This window comes from Arachis duranensis, chromosome 5 (assembly GCF_000817695.3).
Source record: "Arachis duranensis cultivar V14167 chromosome 5, aradu.V14167.gnm2.J7QH, whole genome shotgun sequence".
Lineage (NCBI taxonomy): Eukaryota > Viridiplantae > Streptophyta > Magnoliopsida > Fabales > Fabaceae > Arachis > Arachis duranensis.
In genome coordinates this window covers 18,611,879-18,629,958 of record NC_029776.3, presented here as the reverse complement: position 1 = coordinate 18,629,958, position 18,080 = coordinate 18,611,879, and the positions used below count along the sequence as shown (strand labels likewise).

Genomic DNA, 18,080 nt, shown 5'->3' with positions numbered 1-18,080 from the left:
GTTTTAAAATACGTTGCCGCAAATAGTGCAGAGAAAACTGTTTAATTTGTAGCATGGGGCCCAAGAACTAAAAATGTTTTAATTTTCTTCATACAATTAAATTATTAATCAATGAAAACGTGGGTGGAGTGATGATTCTAAATAATATATCTATCCTATTGAAGTACCAAAAGCAAATTTTGCGGAAAAAGGATGATAATCAGTTGTTTAAATATATTATGACTGGACGTTACGATATCCCACTCAAAATGATGAATACTCCATATATATTCAAAGAATATAATTAGAACTCTGTGATGTGCTACTAATATTGTTGTTGAACGAAGTTGAAAGTGGTATCTGGAAATAGCACCGTGCGTAAAATTATCCTTAAGATTTTAATTGTATTAATTATATTTTTGAAATTGAAAAAAGTTATCAAATTGATCATTGACTTTATATTAAGCGACTCATTTTTAGTTTTTGAAATTGAATTAAGTGTCGTATACTAAATTAATTTATCACCAATTTTTTTATTTTTTTATTTAAAATTTTCAATATCTTTAGATGTACTAATTTCAGTTCTATTTTTTTATATATCGTTTAAATACAAATATTTTTATAAATTATTTTTAAGATTTTAGTTTTAATTATACAAATTTTTTTTCAATAATTTAACATTGATAAATTTTTTGTAATATATATGTATGTTAAAAAAAATTATATAATTGATTAAACACACATATTTATATTTTCGTAAAAAAAACGCACATTTTTAAAAAAAATCAAGAATCAAAATTTTTTTTATTTTTTGATTTTTATAAAATACACTTTTTTTGGACTTAAAAAATATATTTTAAATCAATCATATAATTTTTTTATTAAATAATATAATCATTGTTATGAAACGTACCTTAAATCAGTTATGTGTAAATGAGCTAGATAAAATAGGTTAGAGATGACAATAAAAATGCTTAACGTGCCTTTACATCAGTTTCAAGACGACCGTTGGAGGTATGAGTAAGATACTCCAACACCTAAATTAGCAAGAATTTAAATTGATTTATATGAGAATTGGATCGAGAAATACCTAAGTTTGTTAAAATATTTATAAGAAGTGGTGATAACTTAGTAATCTAAATTGATAAATTTCTCTAAAGTGAGTATATAATTTTTTTATTTCATAGGAAATTATCTCATGTCGCCTAGTTATTAGTGTTAAATTATTATGAAAAAATTATATGATTAAAACTAAAATTTTAAAAATATTTATTAAAAGTATTTATGTTTAAAAATATGTAAAAAAAATATATTAAAATTAGTGCACTCAAAGATATTAAAAATTTTAAATTGATAAAAATAGAAGAAAAAATTAGTGAAATGATTAATTTGGTGCACCATATCTAATTTCAAAGGCTAAAATGAATTTCTTAAAAGTCAGGAACCAATTGAATGCATCTATAATGATGACATAGTAGATGTAACGTGAATAAATAATATTGCAATACGTAACCCAAACTGACACATAATCAAATAATATTGTGAAACATGATATATCCGTCCACGTGAGCATGTCACATGCCATGGATAAATTTATTATTATATTATTACACGTGACCAAAGTATAAAGTAACATATATTACTAATAGTCTAGTCGGTAAATACTATGGTGCCTTTAACATTGTGCCTAATTTATCAAAAGAGGCAAATACATAATATTTAATAAATTTTAAATATTTTACTTTTTACTTTAAACATTTTATTTTTTACCTTTAAAAGCAAGTTAGGCAATTTAGACACTATAGTAAAAGGCACCATAGAACACACATAGTCTATATCATCAAATTATATCAACACTTTGTTAACAAAAAAAAAAATCAAAGATTAACGTAATACACTTTTATTAATTTCAAAATATAATTAGTATAATTGAAATCACAAAAATAATTTTAATACACCATTTCAATTTCAGAAATTATTTGTGTTTAGCTCTATTATTGTCAGCATCAAGTCATAAAAAATAGATGAAAAAGTGGCATTAGAAAAAAGCACTACTATTTTACGAATTAAACTTACATTAAAATTTAGATAAAAAGATATAATTAATTTTATATAAAATTAATAATTAAAAATTATTAAATAATTTGATAAATATGATGCTAAAAATTAATTAACACCTCTCAATCATCATCTTGAATTTCTACCTAAAAATTAACTAACGATATGACGCTAATTCTACGAGCAAAAAAAGTTGGAAGAAGTTAGCGAAAAAGTGAGCAACGAAAAATGGCTGATATTACGATATCACGTGGCAGATTTCCCCCATGAAAGTGAAAAGAATTGTTATCGCTTTCGAGTTTCACATGTTGTGGTAAATTGACATCTGTCACATGAAAATAAAATGGGTATAATCAATCTAGAAGCACTCACAGATTATCTTGATATCTTCTGTTTTCTATTATTATATCCATATTGTGTGGCTTTCATTCGTATATTACGTCTCTTTTTCAATTGTCCGATTGTTTTTTGTTAAAATTGATAACTATAGCTACTAGCCCTTCTCATAAAGTGGGAATATATAATAATTCAGAAAGATAATAAAGCACCAAACATATGAACATTATCCAAAGATATATTAAACATTATTTTGTCGTTCTTAATTGAAATCTGAAAACAGAGAAAGTGTGAACTGTATGATACGGTTTCACACCACAGGCGGCAGGGGTACGTAGTTTGACCTTTTTAGTTTTGAGTTAATTACTTACCAGATACGATCGATGATGATACCATCATAATTTACGTCATCAATAATTATAGCAATTAACGACGTGGATGCCACTATAATTAACTACTATGGCGAAAATTTAAGAAACAAACTAAACAAAATGGGTGTAAAACAGAAGTGTTGTCCGAGTTGGAGTCCTCAAAATTGACCATTTAAAATTCCTTGTCCAAAACAATGGTAGTGCTAATTTCTTGAATTTCCAAGAGGACCTTTACAGATTCACTTGTCCTACATCGGATAAGGATACAATAATGACAATTCTAATATTGCAAATGCAAGGTGGTCAACACATGCATTATAGCGTTCACGAGAAAACGAGGATTTGGTTTTTTCTCTGAACAAGCATGAAAATTAAAGTGATCAAACAGAGAACACGGATTATAAATGTGTGAATCCTTGGATCCACCTCATAAAGTTTACTTTGGCCACCATCTTCTCTATGCTTTCATTAATGTATGTAATTTGTACCCTAATAATAGAAAGTAGTGGCGATCGTACTTGCTTTCACTCTCATGCTAATCCTTCTTCATCCACATATTATTCTTGCTCCATCTAAAAATCTTGAGTAGATTCGGATAAGCTTCAAATTTATACAATCACTACTGCGGATTGCAATAAGATATATTAACCTATGTTCACTTTTTAGCTGACCATCACGCAAGTCTTTATTATGTCACTATCCATTCTCTTTTTCTTGACGTGATGTAATGTAAATATGTAAGCAACAACACTTATTTTTTCAAACTTGATTGAATGTAGTAAACATGTACCCTTCCCTTCCTTAATAAATCATAATTAGAAGTAACCAATTGAGATGGTGTGTCTAACAATAGATAATGAATAGTACTAGTAGGGTTAGGGTTGGGATTAGGTGTAGTCGTATATAAGCGAATCTTGGATCAATCACAAGAAATGTTTTTGTCCATATTAGTTCTAGGTTCCTACGTTAATAATAAGAAAAAATAAGGAAAAACAAAAGGGTATATAAGATTTTTTTTTTTGGTGGGGTATATAAGATGTACAGTATATAGTTTTTGAAGAGAAAATGGGTTTTTTATCATAGACCTCGGGAAACCCGACCCATAAAAACCAGCAGCCGGAGACTATGTTGCTCCAGAGAAGATGAGCTATTTTTTTTAATTTTTTGGTCAGGAGAAGATGAGCTTTATAACACTCTCAGTTCTTATGGACCCTTATATAAGTACAAAGTTTCTGTTTAATTTGGGTTCAACCAAAATCTTATTAATCTTGTCCTTTGGCCCGTTCGATTTGCAAAAACATTAAAAACAAAAAAATCTTGGCACCAAAAACATGGCCTAATGCCAATACATGAAGTGTGTACAAAAACCCAAGTTAAGTTAGTTTAATGGTTAGCTCACTAATCCGCTTAAGCAAGTGTCGGGATTTCGAATCCTGCCTTGTGCACGCAGCAACTCATTGGCCAACGGCTAACTCTTAAATGGAACTTCGATCCGCGACAGATTAGTCTTTAATCTGTTTGCTGCTCTGGGAGGAATTCTAGGTTTGGGTGCGGGTTATTTCCGAGTCGGGTTGGGTTTCTGGCCGGCCTCGTAAATAAAAGTGTGTACAAAAAGAAAATGCAATCGTTAAGGTTCAATTCAACAAAAGAACTCCCTCATCAGAAGACAAATGACAAGAAATGTAAGCTGTAATTCTGTGAAGTGTAAATTACTGTAGTGCTTAGTGTTGCATAGTGACAGAATAAACCATTTTTCAAGGAGTCAGATATAAAGGGAACAAATAATTTGTCTTGCCATTCATTTCCAAAGAATAATAGGATTCCCATAATTCATTCCAAGCAGTATCTAATGTAGTGTTTAGGTCTAAATATCCAACCAATGCTTTCCCCCAAATGTCACATTGTTGAAACTTGAAACAATAAATGTTGCAACCTGCAACTACTTTTTCCTAACTTCATTGTATATTCCTTCCTATAGAACTTTCTAACAGATTAATAGGGCTCTGCTGCAGTAACTTTGACGGGGCATTCAGGAACAGCTGTAATTCATATTCGAATTTTCTGCTTGCAAGAGGAACCGACTAAAAAGAGGCAACACAAGCAGAACAACATCATTTCATTGTGCATCTGAATCTGTTGAGACTGACTTTTCCGTTAATGCAGCGAGCTCTCTGTCTTGTTGTTTCTTCAGATACCTCTGTGCTGTTGCATTAACAATCTTGACAAAGAAGTTCATGAGCATGAGCCACACCACTGTGTTCCAGATTGATGTAAAAGACAAATCCCACTTTTTCCCCTGAAGATCATATATGAAAATTTTCAGCAAACTGAATAAAGATAAAAATAAAATAAAAAATTTATATACATAACTAAAAATCAACTAGATTTATGAGGCTGCTGTTCAATATTTGAGAAATTCAGCATTCAATTCAGCACAGAATCATTCATAAACATGAAACATTGCAGTACCTGAATTTTCGGGGAAACTGGCTGGGGTGCTTTCAGATACTTATCTTTCATTGCATGGAGATTAGCCACCACGCTAGGCAGGACTGAAGCAAAACCGGGTATATGACTGAGAACCCATATAAATTCATTCTCTATCCAGTCAAGAAGTTGATTATTGCAAACTGAGATGATAAATATTGTCTGCAAAAAAAGAATATATCATACAAGGTGAATTAGAAAAATAAAAAAGCTTGTCCCTAAGGCAACAGCTTGATTTGATTTCTTGTTTTTAAATAACAATAGATACTCTTCCTCACTCTAATTTACAGCTTTGCTATATGCAGGGTCGTAAACCTTGATGTACAAAATGTTGAATGACCACTCTAATGCAGTGACCAAGCTACAAGTCTAAATATGGAGTAGAGTCCTCACAATGCAAAACAAAAGGCTTAAACAAATTGCAAAATTAGGAAGTTGGGATAAATCTAAGATTCTCACAAACCTGTATGTGAGTTTTAATAATTGCCTTTCCAATCATGGTCGCAAGAAAAAATTCCCAAAACGGAATGCCAAATTGTCCACACATGATGCCAGCAAGGTCAAATAGAGGATTTGGCACCTGAAGTATAAATTCAGTTAATAGCTGTTTGCATGGTGATGAAGTACATAAATAAATGCAAGTGTTGTTAAAATTAAAGTCACTTTTTTAACATTTTGATAACACTTTTTTTTAGCAACACTCGTTAAAAAGTGTTGCTAAATAATCAAAAAACATTACTTTAATTTTAGCAAAACTTTTTGAAATACCATAGACATCATAGTCACCGTAGCATAGGTACACTAGAATGACCATATAAAAAGCATTCAAGTAATATAAATCCAAATACTCCTTGAAAAAAAATAATCTGCTGATACTATTTAATGGAGAAGAAAAAATTGTTAGACATGAAACATGTAGTCCATACTAACCGATGCAAGCACAAGAATGGTAACGAAATTCAAATGTTGAGCATGCGAAAGAAACCAGCGTTTGGCTTGATTCAGGATTCCTTTATCTTCGTTATCCAACTCTTCCATTGCATCCACTCTACTCCCAGACAAACGTGCTATATACACACATGAAGAGAGGCAATGAAATATTGCAAACTAAACTACTTATTAAAATCAGAAGATGGAGTTCAGAAATTTATGGACAAACTAAAGACTGTGATTCAAAGTATTTACTTTAAAATGAAAGTTTATGCAAACTAAAGAATTAATGAAGTATAAATATGGATTAACAATAAGTTCTTTTTCTAACAATATATATATATATATATATAGTTGGATTTGTTAACTCAAAAATTGATTTTAAGGAAATTTGTGTCTTGTTGGATATTTGGATTGCACAAATATAAGTGCATTGAAAATGGCAGAGTGACAAAAACGGACACAATGTACCTGCCCTGGAGATAAAGTAAGGTGGAAGCTCCCCTATAGCAGTTCCGAGACCCCATAGAATGGCCTCCAACTGAACTTGAGTCAAAATCCTGCTAAGTGGAACCCTTGAACCATATACTGACTGGAACAATGGTGGCCCAAATTCAGAACAGTCTTTATCAAGCCAAGAAGGACCTCTTTTTAATTGTATGGTATCATATGGAGCACTTTTCAAATCCACTCGGCCACATTGTGTTGCTTTAATTGTAAACAGTGCTATGTGTGGACCCAAATATAGAACAAATGTGTGCAAACCAGAGCCTGAAGAAAATAATGACAAGAGAACAGTTGAATAGAAAAATTTAAGATAATAAAAAAAAGTGCAGGAAAATACACAGACCCATGGACTACAAGTTGAATGATCAGGATGTTCAGAAATATATAAACTACATATTGCAAGCATCTTTTTTAATTTAAGTTCAAATCACAAAAGCTGCCTAAACATTAATTGACTTAGTATCCCTCAGTTACAGAATGTTCGTAATCCTTTTCTGGGTTATATTGGTACATGCCTATTTTTTCTTACCTAGGCCAATTGAAGATGCAACCCCAAGGGCAATCCACCACAGTCCAAAGCGGAAATATTCAAGAACCTCCTCACGATGCTGCAAAACAACAAGTATTTATATAAAGAGAATGTGTGTATGTGTAAGAGAGAGAGAGAGAGTTCACAGAATCAATGAAATTCCACCATATCACTAGTAACACTAAGGTTGAAATAAGTCTCCACACTGTGAATACTTGAGAGAGCTGAATGTTATCAACAGTATATTGCATATAGTAGACCAAAAGACAAAGAAATAAACTATTTCCCATAAAATAATGTTTTGATCTAAAACTTTCACGCATGAATTACAAGGAATGGATATATACCTTCCCGTGAGGACCATCCAAGGCCATCAGCAATATGCTAAGAGTCCCTACCGCAACACTGAATAGCATGAGCCACCCACCTTTTGCCAACAAATACAATGTTGTTTTCTTCATGTATTGAATAACAGCCAATATGAAGAGTTTCAGTGTTTTGAAAGGTTGTGAGGTTAGTGTCAAATTTTCTAGCTCTAGACGGTGCTTATCGTGAAGCCCTGAAGAATAAAGAATTTCCAATCAGCATATGGAATATGTAAAAAACTTAGGATTAAAACCTGCTGGGTTTTCCTAATGATTAAGATAGAATAGCATGCATATTGTTTTGAATTACAAGTAATCCCTTAAAGAAAAGATTATATTTATTTTAAAAAGGATTTCAAAACGTAATCACATAAAAACATGTCAGTACTGTAGAAAAAGGTCCAACACTAGCATTGTAACCAGAAACCTTTATGCTCTATGTTCATGACATTATATCTGTTTTCAGCTTCTATGGGGTATGGATCCTCTTCCTTCCCCACCTATCCAAAGTCCACAGTTTTTGAAATAAACTTGAATAACAATTTCATAGCTCTAATTGAGGAATTCAACCAAAAAGAAACTGTTACAAGTGAAATATATAGTTTCAAAACCCCTATCCAGGAATCTAACCCTTCAAAAGCATAGTAAACTATTGATTTACGCTAAGCCTGCTTAAAACCAGTCACCATCACATGTGAAAGAAAATGAACAAGGTTTTCCATCACATAGATGGAACAATGTAACTCCATTCCTTTACCACCAATCCAAATAGAGTCTCCCATCCATCAAGCTAAACATAATACATTTTTGGTTTTAGGTAGTTCATCAATTAAATCAAATTATCATGTTCTCAAACACTATTTTTGGTATGGTATCAGCTTACTTTCCCCAGCAGCCCCCTTAAAAAAATAAAACGTGTCTCCCAGCCCATCCGAGAGAAACTGAGACTCCAAAAAGTCGATGCTTTCTAAGAACTGTTGAACAACAACAGCAGCAATAATATTTATGATAATAACATTAAAAATCCTCTTCCACCATACATTACATCATCAATCATCACCAGGACATCATCAGGACCTAACTAACAAAGAAAACACCACCACAGATCCAAAACCCAATGCCTGAGGATCAAATATTTAATATGATAGATTAGATAATTAAAGATAAACCAGTTACCCCAAAAAGAAAAAAAGAAAAAAATAATAACAAAGTTCTCAATAAAACAGATCATGGATAGCTCCATGAGAGACTAACAGGGTTAGAAACAAATGAGAAGACTTGCCTGAGATGGACATGTCGGAGTGCTCAGAAGAAGAAGCTGCAGTAGTTTCAGACCCCATTACTTGTCACATACTAAAAAACAAAACTTTGGAGTTAGGGGAACGAAAAGACCAAAGCCTCAATACCCTCTCGCTACTACCGAACCCTTTCCAGCTTCGGGAATCACAATTAGGCCAACAAAGCGAAGATTTCACAGATCAACATAGATAAAATTTCCTCTTCGATTAGAAGGACCCACGAAGAGAAAAAGACGATGACAAAATTCTGTGTACCGATTGGGAATGCTTGAAGATGAATTTTGGAGATCTATGAAGCCAAAATCGTAGCTTTGCGTGAAGATCGGGACTGAGCCGTAATTTGTTGTTGCATTCCCTCTCCTTTCTCATGGAAGTCCTCCTTCTTCCGCAACACTTTTTATGTCTTCCTTCACCTCAATTTTCACAATTAATATTTTTAATTATAAATAAATAAATAAATCGATACGAAAGTGAATCTCTAGGGTGAACATACAATGATGAGTTGCATGCATGCTCCTTCAATCTTCACCTTTAAATTCATACCTACAGTGCAATCTGTATGTGTTTAAATTAAATTAAAATTCCAATCCAAACTAACAAGAGAGCAAAATCTCAACAACATTAATTGGTTTAGATTTTATTTCTAAAAGATAGCATAAATTGAATCAAATTTTAAATCTAATTTTCACAATTATCTTAGTCCAATTCTAATCATAAAAATTGTGTACAATATAACATTTTTATGATATGATTAAGTTTATACTTTTGTTATAATGAGTGTTTTTCACTTTTTTGTTACATAACTATAGTAAAATTTAAATCTATAATTCCATGCATCTATTTAAATTATTTATTACTAGACCAATCCAGATAGCTTAATTTAAGGGTAAAAAACGTATTTAAGTCATGGGAGTGAAAAATTTACGGAAATCAGCCAAACTGAATTCATAGACACCATTCAACCAGAAGCAAATTATTATATAATTCGAATCTAATCGTCTCGAATTAAAATCCCATGTAGTTCGAAGTGAGTTAATTCGAATTACATGCATGCATGAGAATCAAGTAGTTCGAAACAACTTGTTTCGAATTAGAATAATGTAATTCGAAGTAAGTTAATTCGAATTACTAAGATAGGCTGAACGTGCACATAATTCGAAACATATTGCTTCGAATTAGTAAGGAATTGTAATTCGAATTCAATTGATTCGAATTATATATATATATATAGTGCAAATGTAGTTGATTCGAATTACAATGAACCGGAGCTGTATATATATGCTGTGAACTCACGTTGCTCTCAACAAAGAGGTGAGATGACTAGTGAGGATAGTTTTCTAGTGCTGGTACATCACAGAGGGTCGATTAAGAGGAAAACTCGGTCCGGCGTGAAGTTCACTGATAAGGATCCCCATATATATATATATATAGTGCGAATGTAGTTGATTCGAATTACAATGAACCGGAGATGTATATATATGCTGTGAACTCACGTTGCTCTCAACAAAGAGATGAGATGGCTAGTGAGGATACTTTTCTAGTGCTGGTACATCACAGAGGGTCGATTAAGAGGAAAACTCGGTCCGGTGTGAAGTTCACTGATAAGGATCCCCTATGTATTATGGTGAGGCCAACAACCACCTACGATGCTCTCGTTAGCTCTGTACTGGAGAAGCTTGGTCTGGAAGGAGTTAAAAGGGTTAAGAAGTTTTTCTATCGCATCCCAACCACGGTGCTCCATGATACCGTGAAGTATGATTGTTTCACGATCGGGAGTGATGAGGACTTGCAGGTTATGTTTCTTTGTCGTAGGCAATTTCCCAAGGTAAGGACATCAGAGTTGTTGGCAAAGTTGGTTGATGTGGTATCTAGCTCGGGTGGTTCGAACCGGAATGCGAATACTATAGCCACGGTTGCCGGCTCGAACTCGAGACCTGCGGTTGCTTCATCCTCCGTTCCTGTGTATGAGCCACCGATGCAGCCTGTTGCCTCCCCTTTGTTTGCCGTTGATCTGAGCGGCAATGTTGGAGACGAGGTTCGATATGGGAAATAGCTTCCCACCGAAGTGCATTGTCCTACACCGGCTGGTGTTGGTGAGGGTTTGTTTGATGATCCAGATGACGATGATGTCGAGCCGGATATGATCGCTGATGACAGCGGCGATGATCTTGGAACTACTGATCCGAGAAGGGCTACAGGTGGATCTAGTTCTGGCACACAGCAGTACCCACCCTATTTTTCATCGTTGGACCTGGATGCCATGAGACAGGACGAAAATCCTGTGCAGGCCTCTGGATTTGGCGCTAGAGATACGGAAGGGTTTGCCGGTATGACGGAGTTCCAGGTTGGCCAACAATTTCAGGATAAAGATGAGGCGCTGTTGAGTGTGAAGACTTACAGCATCCGCCGAGGGGTCCAGTACAAGGTCGTTGAGTCTGACTACCGCAGATATGTGGGAAAGTATTCTGAGTTTGGGAATGGGTGCACATGGTTGATTCGGTTGAGTCTCGGACAGCGGAAGGGCATCTGGGAAGTGAAGCGGTACAACGGACCGCACACCTGTCTCGCCACCTCCATCTCCAGCGACCATAGGAGTCTGGACTACCATGTGATAGCGACATTCATTATGCCGATGGTTAGGGCTGATGCCGCCGTCAACATCAAGGTGCTTCAAAATGCCACGGCCGCACACTTTGGGTTCAGGCCTACGTACAGGAGGGTATGGATGGCGAAGTAGAAGGCCGTTGCTGTCATCTATGGGGACTGGGATAAGTCGTACAACGAGCTCCCTCGGTGGGTGTTAGGAGTTCAGCTGACGATGCCTGGCACTGTAGCAGTCCTCAGGACTTGCCCTGTTCGAGTTGGGGCACAGCATGACGAGTCTCAGGCTTATTTTCATAGGCTATTCTGGTCTTTCCCCCTTGTATCGAGGCATTCCCTCATTGCAAACCGTTGGTGAGTGTTGACGGCACCCATCTATATGGCAAGTATGGGGGAACGTTGCTAGTCGCGATTGCACAGGACGGAAACTCCAACATACTCCCCGTGGCATTTGCACTAGTTGAGGGTGAGAATGCTGAGTCATGGTCTTTCTTTCTTTTCCACCTCCGTGAGCACGTGACACCTCAGCCGGGTCTGTTAGTTATTTCAGATAGGCATAACGGCATCAAGGTAGCGCTCGAGGCTCCCGATGGGGGATGGCTACCTCCGACTGCATACCGGGCATTCTGCATTCGACACGTTGCAGCGAATTTCACCCTGACCTTCAAGGGAAAAGATGCCCGGAGGCTTCTTGTTAACGCCGCATATGCGAAGACCGAAGTGGAGTTCGACTACTGGTTTGACATTCTGCGCTCTGAGAATCAGGCAATGTGTGACTGGGCGAACCGAATTGAGTATTCGTTGTGGACACAGTATTGTGATGAGGGTCGGAGATTCGGGCACATGACGACCAATATTTCTGAGTGTGTCAATTCAATCCTGAAGGGGTAAGGAACCTCCCTGTTTGCTCGCTGGTGAAGGCCACATACGGAAGGCTGGCTGAGCTATTTGTCCGTAAGGGTAGGGAGGCCGAGGCTCAAATGGGTACTGGACAACAATTCAGTCAATACCTAGTAAAGTGTATCGAGGCCAACCTGAAGACAGCCAGGTGCTTCACGGTGACTGTTTATGACAGGGATAACTCGGAGTACACCATGGCAGAGACGACTCCGACAGGTTCATTCTTACTTGGTACGTACAGGGTCTCACTAGGGTCTAAGACTTGTGATTGTGGATACTTCCAAGCACTTCATTTCCCGTGTCCTCACGCACTGGCATGCTGTGCTTATTCACGTCTTACTTGGCAGCCTTACGTCCACCAGGTCTATCGCCTTAGTTCCGTTTTCGGTGTCTATCAGATGGGATTTACACCTTCCATTCCGGAGGGTTTCTAGCCACCTTATGCCGGACCTACCGTTATACCGGATCCGAACATGAGGCGTGCGAAGGAGGGTCGTCCAAGGTCCACACGCATTCGCACCAACATGGATGATGCAGATCCGAACCGGCCAAAGAAATGTGGCCTATGCAGGCAGCCAAGACACACTCGTCGGAGTTGTCCGCAAGCCGGACGACCCACCAGGACAGCTGGGAATTAATAGGAGCGTTGGTTTGTCTGTTTTTATTTCTTTTAGTATCAGCACATTTATTTTATTTCAGTTAGCAACCATTGTTCTTCGTGGAACTAAGTTGTATTTTATAAGTGATGAAAGTTGTAATTCGTACCACATATGTATGTTGATTGTCTTTCTAATTATGGAGTTAAGTTACTAAAACAAACTACACTATCTGATGGGATGACTGATAATGCATAACATAACATCAAAGTAACTGCTCGATGAACAAATACATTAAGGAAACCATAGATAACACTGATAACCAACAAAGAAGGTACATAATATAAACATAACAACACGACATACACCACTATCCCTAAATCATCTAAAGAGGTGCGACCCCGTGCCACAACGGCGTGGCACTCGTGTCCTGTAACCCCCTACGTATAAGTGGCTCCTCATCCTCAATCGAGGAGTCGTCGTCTTCCGGAACTGGCTGTGTCGGGGTCCTGGGCGGGACATGCACGGGTCTGGATGATGACGGGCCGGCAACTGAATGTGACCCCAGAGTCTGAGCCGATGCTGGCATCCCACCCAGGGCAAAAGTATGCGGAGGAGGCACCGTGGCAGGCTCGTTCAGATCTACATCTAGCGGTGCCTGTGTCCCTGTCGTGTGAACCCGTCCTCGTGCAGCCTCATCCTCCTGCATGATGGTCCGGATATCCTCAAGGAAATGCGGTCCACCGAACTCGGCCACAATGCCATCACTAGCAAGGAAGTTTGGAAACATCGAGCCCGGACTCACCCAAGGAGTACTCTCCTGAAGAGTCTGATCGTCACCAGGAACACCGACGAAATAATCTCCAAGCGGTCCACCCCCAAGCCCAGCGTCAGTGTGACTCGTGGGATCTCCCATACCAGATACATACCACTCACCATCATCCCCCCTGATGGGGCCTATCAACCCCTGCAACATCACCTCCTCCAGCTGCACCCCCCCAGGCTGATGGGCACCCTCTCTAGCAGCAGCCCCCCTCCTCCTACTTCCACGACCACGTCGTCTCCCGCCACCCCGAACTGCGTCCTCGACGTCATCCATAGCATGATCCATCCAATTCCACTCACGCTGGCTACGACGTGTCCCGACTCATGTTCTCCTCTCAATACGACGTCTGTCAGGAACATCGTCGACTCGGTCCATATCTGGAACTCGGCCTGCACCCCTCTGAGTCGCCTCATCCGGAATAGGAATACCTCTCGGATCCCCCAATAACATCTCTGGCAACAGGAACCTCTTTCCGTGATGATGCCACCATGTCAAGAAATCATGCGAGGGACCGGGATCGACCACGATGTCAAACTGTAAAATGTGCTCCGCACGCTCCTGCCAGTGAAGATGCCAGTCAGGTAAGTGCGCCGGGAACCAACGGTCACCTCCTCTCCCGTCCTTCGACATCAAGAAGTCGAGGTTCAGGGCGGGACGCGGTGGGGGCTGAATGCCCCCAAACTGCGGTAAAACTCTATCAACCTGATGCCACTCGACCACCGCAAAATAAATCAGGGACGTCACACACCGCCATAACATCGTATGTCGAGGCTCCAAGACCTTCGGATGGACAACCTGGATGACGTCGAGTGCGCTATAGGGCATCCATATGAACTGAAAAAACCAAATAAAAACAATTTGACACTTCTGTTAGACAATATAAACTGAAACAATGACTGGAGATAGATATGGGCTCAGCGTACTTACATCCCGAGGCTGTAACAAGTCGATCTTCAAGCGAGCCATCTGTACTCGAGGTCCCTTGTTGCTAATCCCAGGATTGTAACCAGACCATCTGCGTAAGAGGTTAAACATTCTAATGCGTTCATGACTCACTCTACAATGCATGAAATTGCTTGCATAATCGAAAATAAATACAATAAGGATACATAATACAAAACAATAACGGTACCTCAAGGCAAGGGGCCAGCTAAACGCATCATACCCAGTAGGCCTAAAAGAAGGAAACCTCCAGAAGATCCAAGACTGCAGTAACTGTAAAGGCCCAGCTAACTTCACGACATGTCTGTTGGCGACTCGGCACATGCACCAGTACAACCATGCTAGTACCGCCGACCCCCAACTGTAGCCACCCATCTCCTCAAGCCGAGCAACATAGGGTAGCCATCTGATGTGTATACGATTGCCGGACTTGTCGGCAAACAGCTGCGTGCCCAATAACATCATGATATAGGCACGGGCAAAGCGCCTAACTGTCTCCTCATCAGCCCCGTCGGAACACTCTCCAAATGTCTCCTGGAACTAGGTGCAGTTGACTGCGAATTTCTGAACCTGGTTCTCGGGAGGTAAAACACCGAGCAACTCATGGAACCACTGCCAAGCTGGCCTCCCACCCTCAATGTAAAGGTGGAAGTCTGTCAGGCAACCACTGACGTAATGTCCGTCCACTGGCAACCCCAGATGGTATGCGACGTCCTGAAGCGTGATGGTGCACTCTCCGAACGGCATGTGGAAAGTGTGCGTCTCTGGCCGCCACCTCTTGACGAATGCGCTGACTAGGGGCTCGTCTAGTCGGAACCATCTGTCGTTCAGTCTCGCAAGATGGTACAATCCGGCCATCTGCAAGTACGGAACGTACCTCTCATCAAGACGCATCCCCTGCTGCTGCCTAACGCTGGATATGCAACGACGAGGCTGGCCAGTACATAAACCGCATAATTAGATCAGATGCACAAACCACTAACATATACAATTTATTTCATAAGGAACCAAAAAAGAAATCATGCGACACAACATATATGAAACAAGCGACCAACATTGTATACACAAACCGCTAACATGAACCACGTGCAAAAACCATTAACAAATACAACAATCACTAACAAGTAAAACCGTTAACAAAAACCGCTAGCATATACCTCTATCATAAACCACTACCCTACACCGCTAACCGTCACTAAAACCACTGTCCAAAACCATTAACAAAAACCGCTAACAAAAAACAATAACAAAAACCACTAACAAAAACCACTCGCCTAAACCACTAGCTTAAACCGCTAACACTAACATAAACCGCTATAAAAAACCATTAACAAAAACCACTTGCCTAAACCACTATCCTAAACCACTAACAGTAACATAAACCATTATCAAAAACCATTAACAAATACCATTATCATAAACCGCTTTTATCAACCACTACCATAAACCACTAACAAAAAACACTATCAACAGCACAACATCATAAACCACTAACCTCGTCGTTGATCACCCCGGCGATATGAGCAACTCCATCCAAATGATAAAGCCTCCCCGGATCGTCCCCCATCGCCTGAATATGCCGCTCTAGTCTTACTCGGCCCGAATGTTGGTCGTTTTCTCTGGAATTTTGTGGGGTATGAGAATGACAAAGTGATTCGAATGAACTTGGTTCGAACTCCTTATATAGGCGAAACCCTTGTAATTCGAATCAAGTAGATTCGAATTACTTAGTGTCACCAACTTCACCTAATTCGAATCAATATGATTCGAACCTCACTCGTGTGCCCTTCTCCATCTAATTCGAATTGATATAATTCGAACTACCCTTTTATAATTCGAAGTTAATCGTTTCGAATTACTTACGAAAATTGCATGCATAATTCGTTTCTTATTTATTCGAATTACCTTAGAATAGCTCTTCATAGTAATTCGAATTGAATCAATTCGAATTACTTGGAAACTTGATTCGAATCCTATTGATTCGAATTATATAAAAATTAGTTCTGGTGGATTGAGGTATCGAAGTTTGATTTGGCTGATTTGGGTTAAAGTGAGCTCCCCTCGACTCATTTGGGTTTTTTACCCTTAATTTAACTTATTATATAAATTGTTTTATTTGCCCTTATTATCTTATTTAAATAATATTTTGTACATATTAAATTAGTCACTTTTAATTATTTTATTTATTGATTTTACTAATTTAAGTTACTTTTATTAATTAAAATAATATTTAAGTTAACTTGACTTATACGTTATATGATTCATTGTAGTTTAAACTTTAAATTAAATTTAAAAAGAATTAGAATTTATTTGGATGAATTTTTAAGAAAAGATTTTTTTTAGTTATCTTTTTTTTATTTTTAAAAAGATAAAAATAATTTTATATTTGAATATTTTATATAAAAAAAAATTTATCTATCAATTATGTTTGGGTTATAACAAAATAAAAATACTTTTTATTTATGTATTATGTGAAAAATATCTTCTTTTAAAAAAATTCTTTAAAAAAAAGATATAAATTATAATTTAAAAAAAATTATTTTTCTAATATTTTTACTTTTACTATTAGAATCTTATCAAACACATTAAAATATAAAAAAAATTCTATTAATTTAATAGCGCTCAAACAAGTACTTAGGGCTCGTTTGAAAAACTTTAAAAGTAATTTTTTTGAACTTTTGACTTATAAAAAGTAATAGTATTAATATTTGATATAATTTTTAAAACTAAATTGCAGTTTTCTAAGAAGTTATTAAGAGCTTATAGAAAAGTTTAAAAAAATGACTTCTCTCATAATAGTACTGTTATTTTTTATCACACTTCTTTTAAAATAAACACTTTTAGAACTAAAAGCCCAAACACAAAATAATTTATTTATAAGTTAATTTTAATATAGTCATTTATTGTTTAAGTTATTTTTTCAAACGGAGCTTAATTAAGCTGTCTATCCAAATTGGGTCTTAATCTATGAAGAATACAATATTGAAAAACCATCCTTTACTAAAAGAATTTAGTTTTAATGCAGTGTCAATATATTGACACATAGTAAAAATAATTATTTTTAATATTGATCGAATGAATGATCATCCAAAAAAATAGATGTGATTCTACAAATGTATAAAACGCTTTATACTATCAGCGCATCAAAACTAAACGTAAAAATTATATGAGACGAAAAAGTTAATGATAACCTGTCTTTATAAATAAGAGCAACTCCAATGGGCAAAATTTTGAAGCCCTGTGCAGCAGGTAGAAATAGTTAGAAGGAAGAAGAAATGAGTTTCGCACGGGATTCAAGGTGAGAGAATCCCTCTGAGTAGGGACTCAAACAAACCAATAATAACTTGTCACTTGG

The 18,080-nt window shown here is 37.1% G+C and overlaps 2 protein-coding genes across 3 annotated transcripts; one reads left to right on the top strand and one right to left on the bottom strand.

Moving 5' to 3' along the window:
• Positions 1 to 4,513: 4,513 nt before the first annotated feature.
• On the bottom strand, positions 4,514 to 9,275 carry LOC107488533 (vacuole membrane protein KMS1). Of its 2 annotated transcripts, XM_021142384.2 has the most exons (9): positions 9,116 to 9,265; positions 8,845 to 8,915; positions 7,545 to 7,756; positions 7,198 to 7,276; positions 6,633 to 6,932; positions 6,162 to 6,298; positions 5,695 to 5,811; positions 5,214 to 5,393; positions 4,514 to 5,040 (listed from the first exon to the last, which is right to left on the bottom strand). In XM_021142384.2, exons 2-9 carry the CDS (start codon positions 8,900 to 8,902, stop codon positions 4,861 to 4,863), a joined length of 1,263 nt encoding a protein of 420 aa, XP_020998043.1. In that variant the 5' UTR covers positions 8,903 to 8,915; positions 9,116 to 9,265; the 3' UTR covers positions 4,514 to 4,860. The 2 variants fall into 2 exon arrangements, with proteins under 2 accessions (XP_020998043.1, XP_015964767.1); XM_016109281.3 differs by having other exon boundaries at positions 8,845 to 9,275.
• A 1,725-nt stretch (positions 9,276 to 11,000) lies between these two features.
• LOC107488505 (uncharacterized) lies at positions 11,001 to 12,352 on the top strand. Its single transcript, XM_016109261.1, has 2 exons — positions 11,001 to 11,579; positions 11,762 to 12,352. Exons 1-2 carry the CDS (start codon positions 11,001 to 11,003, stop codon positions 12,350 to 12,352), a joined length of 1,170 nt encoding a protein of 389 aa, XP_015964747.1.
• The last annotated feature ends 5,728 nt before the right edge of the window (positions 12,353 to 18,080 follow it).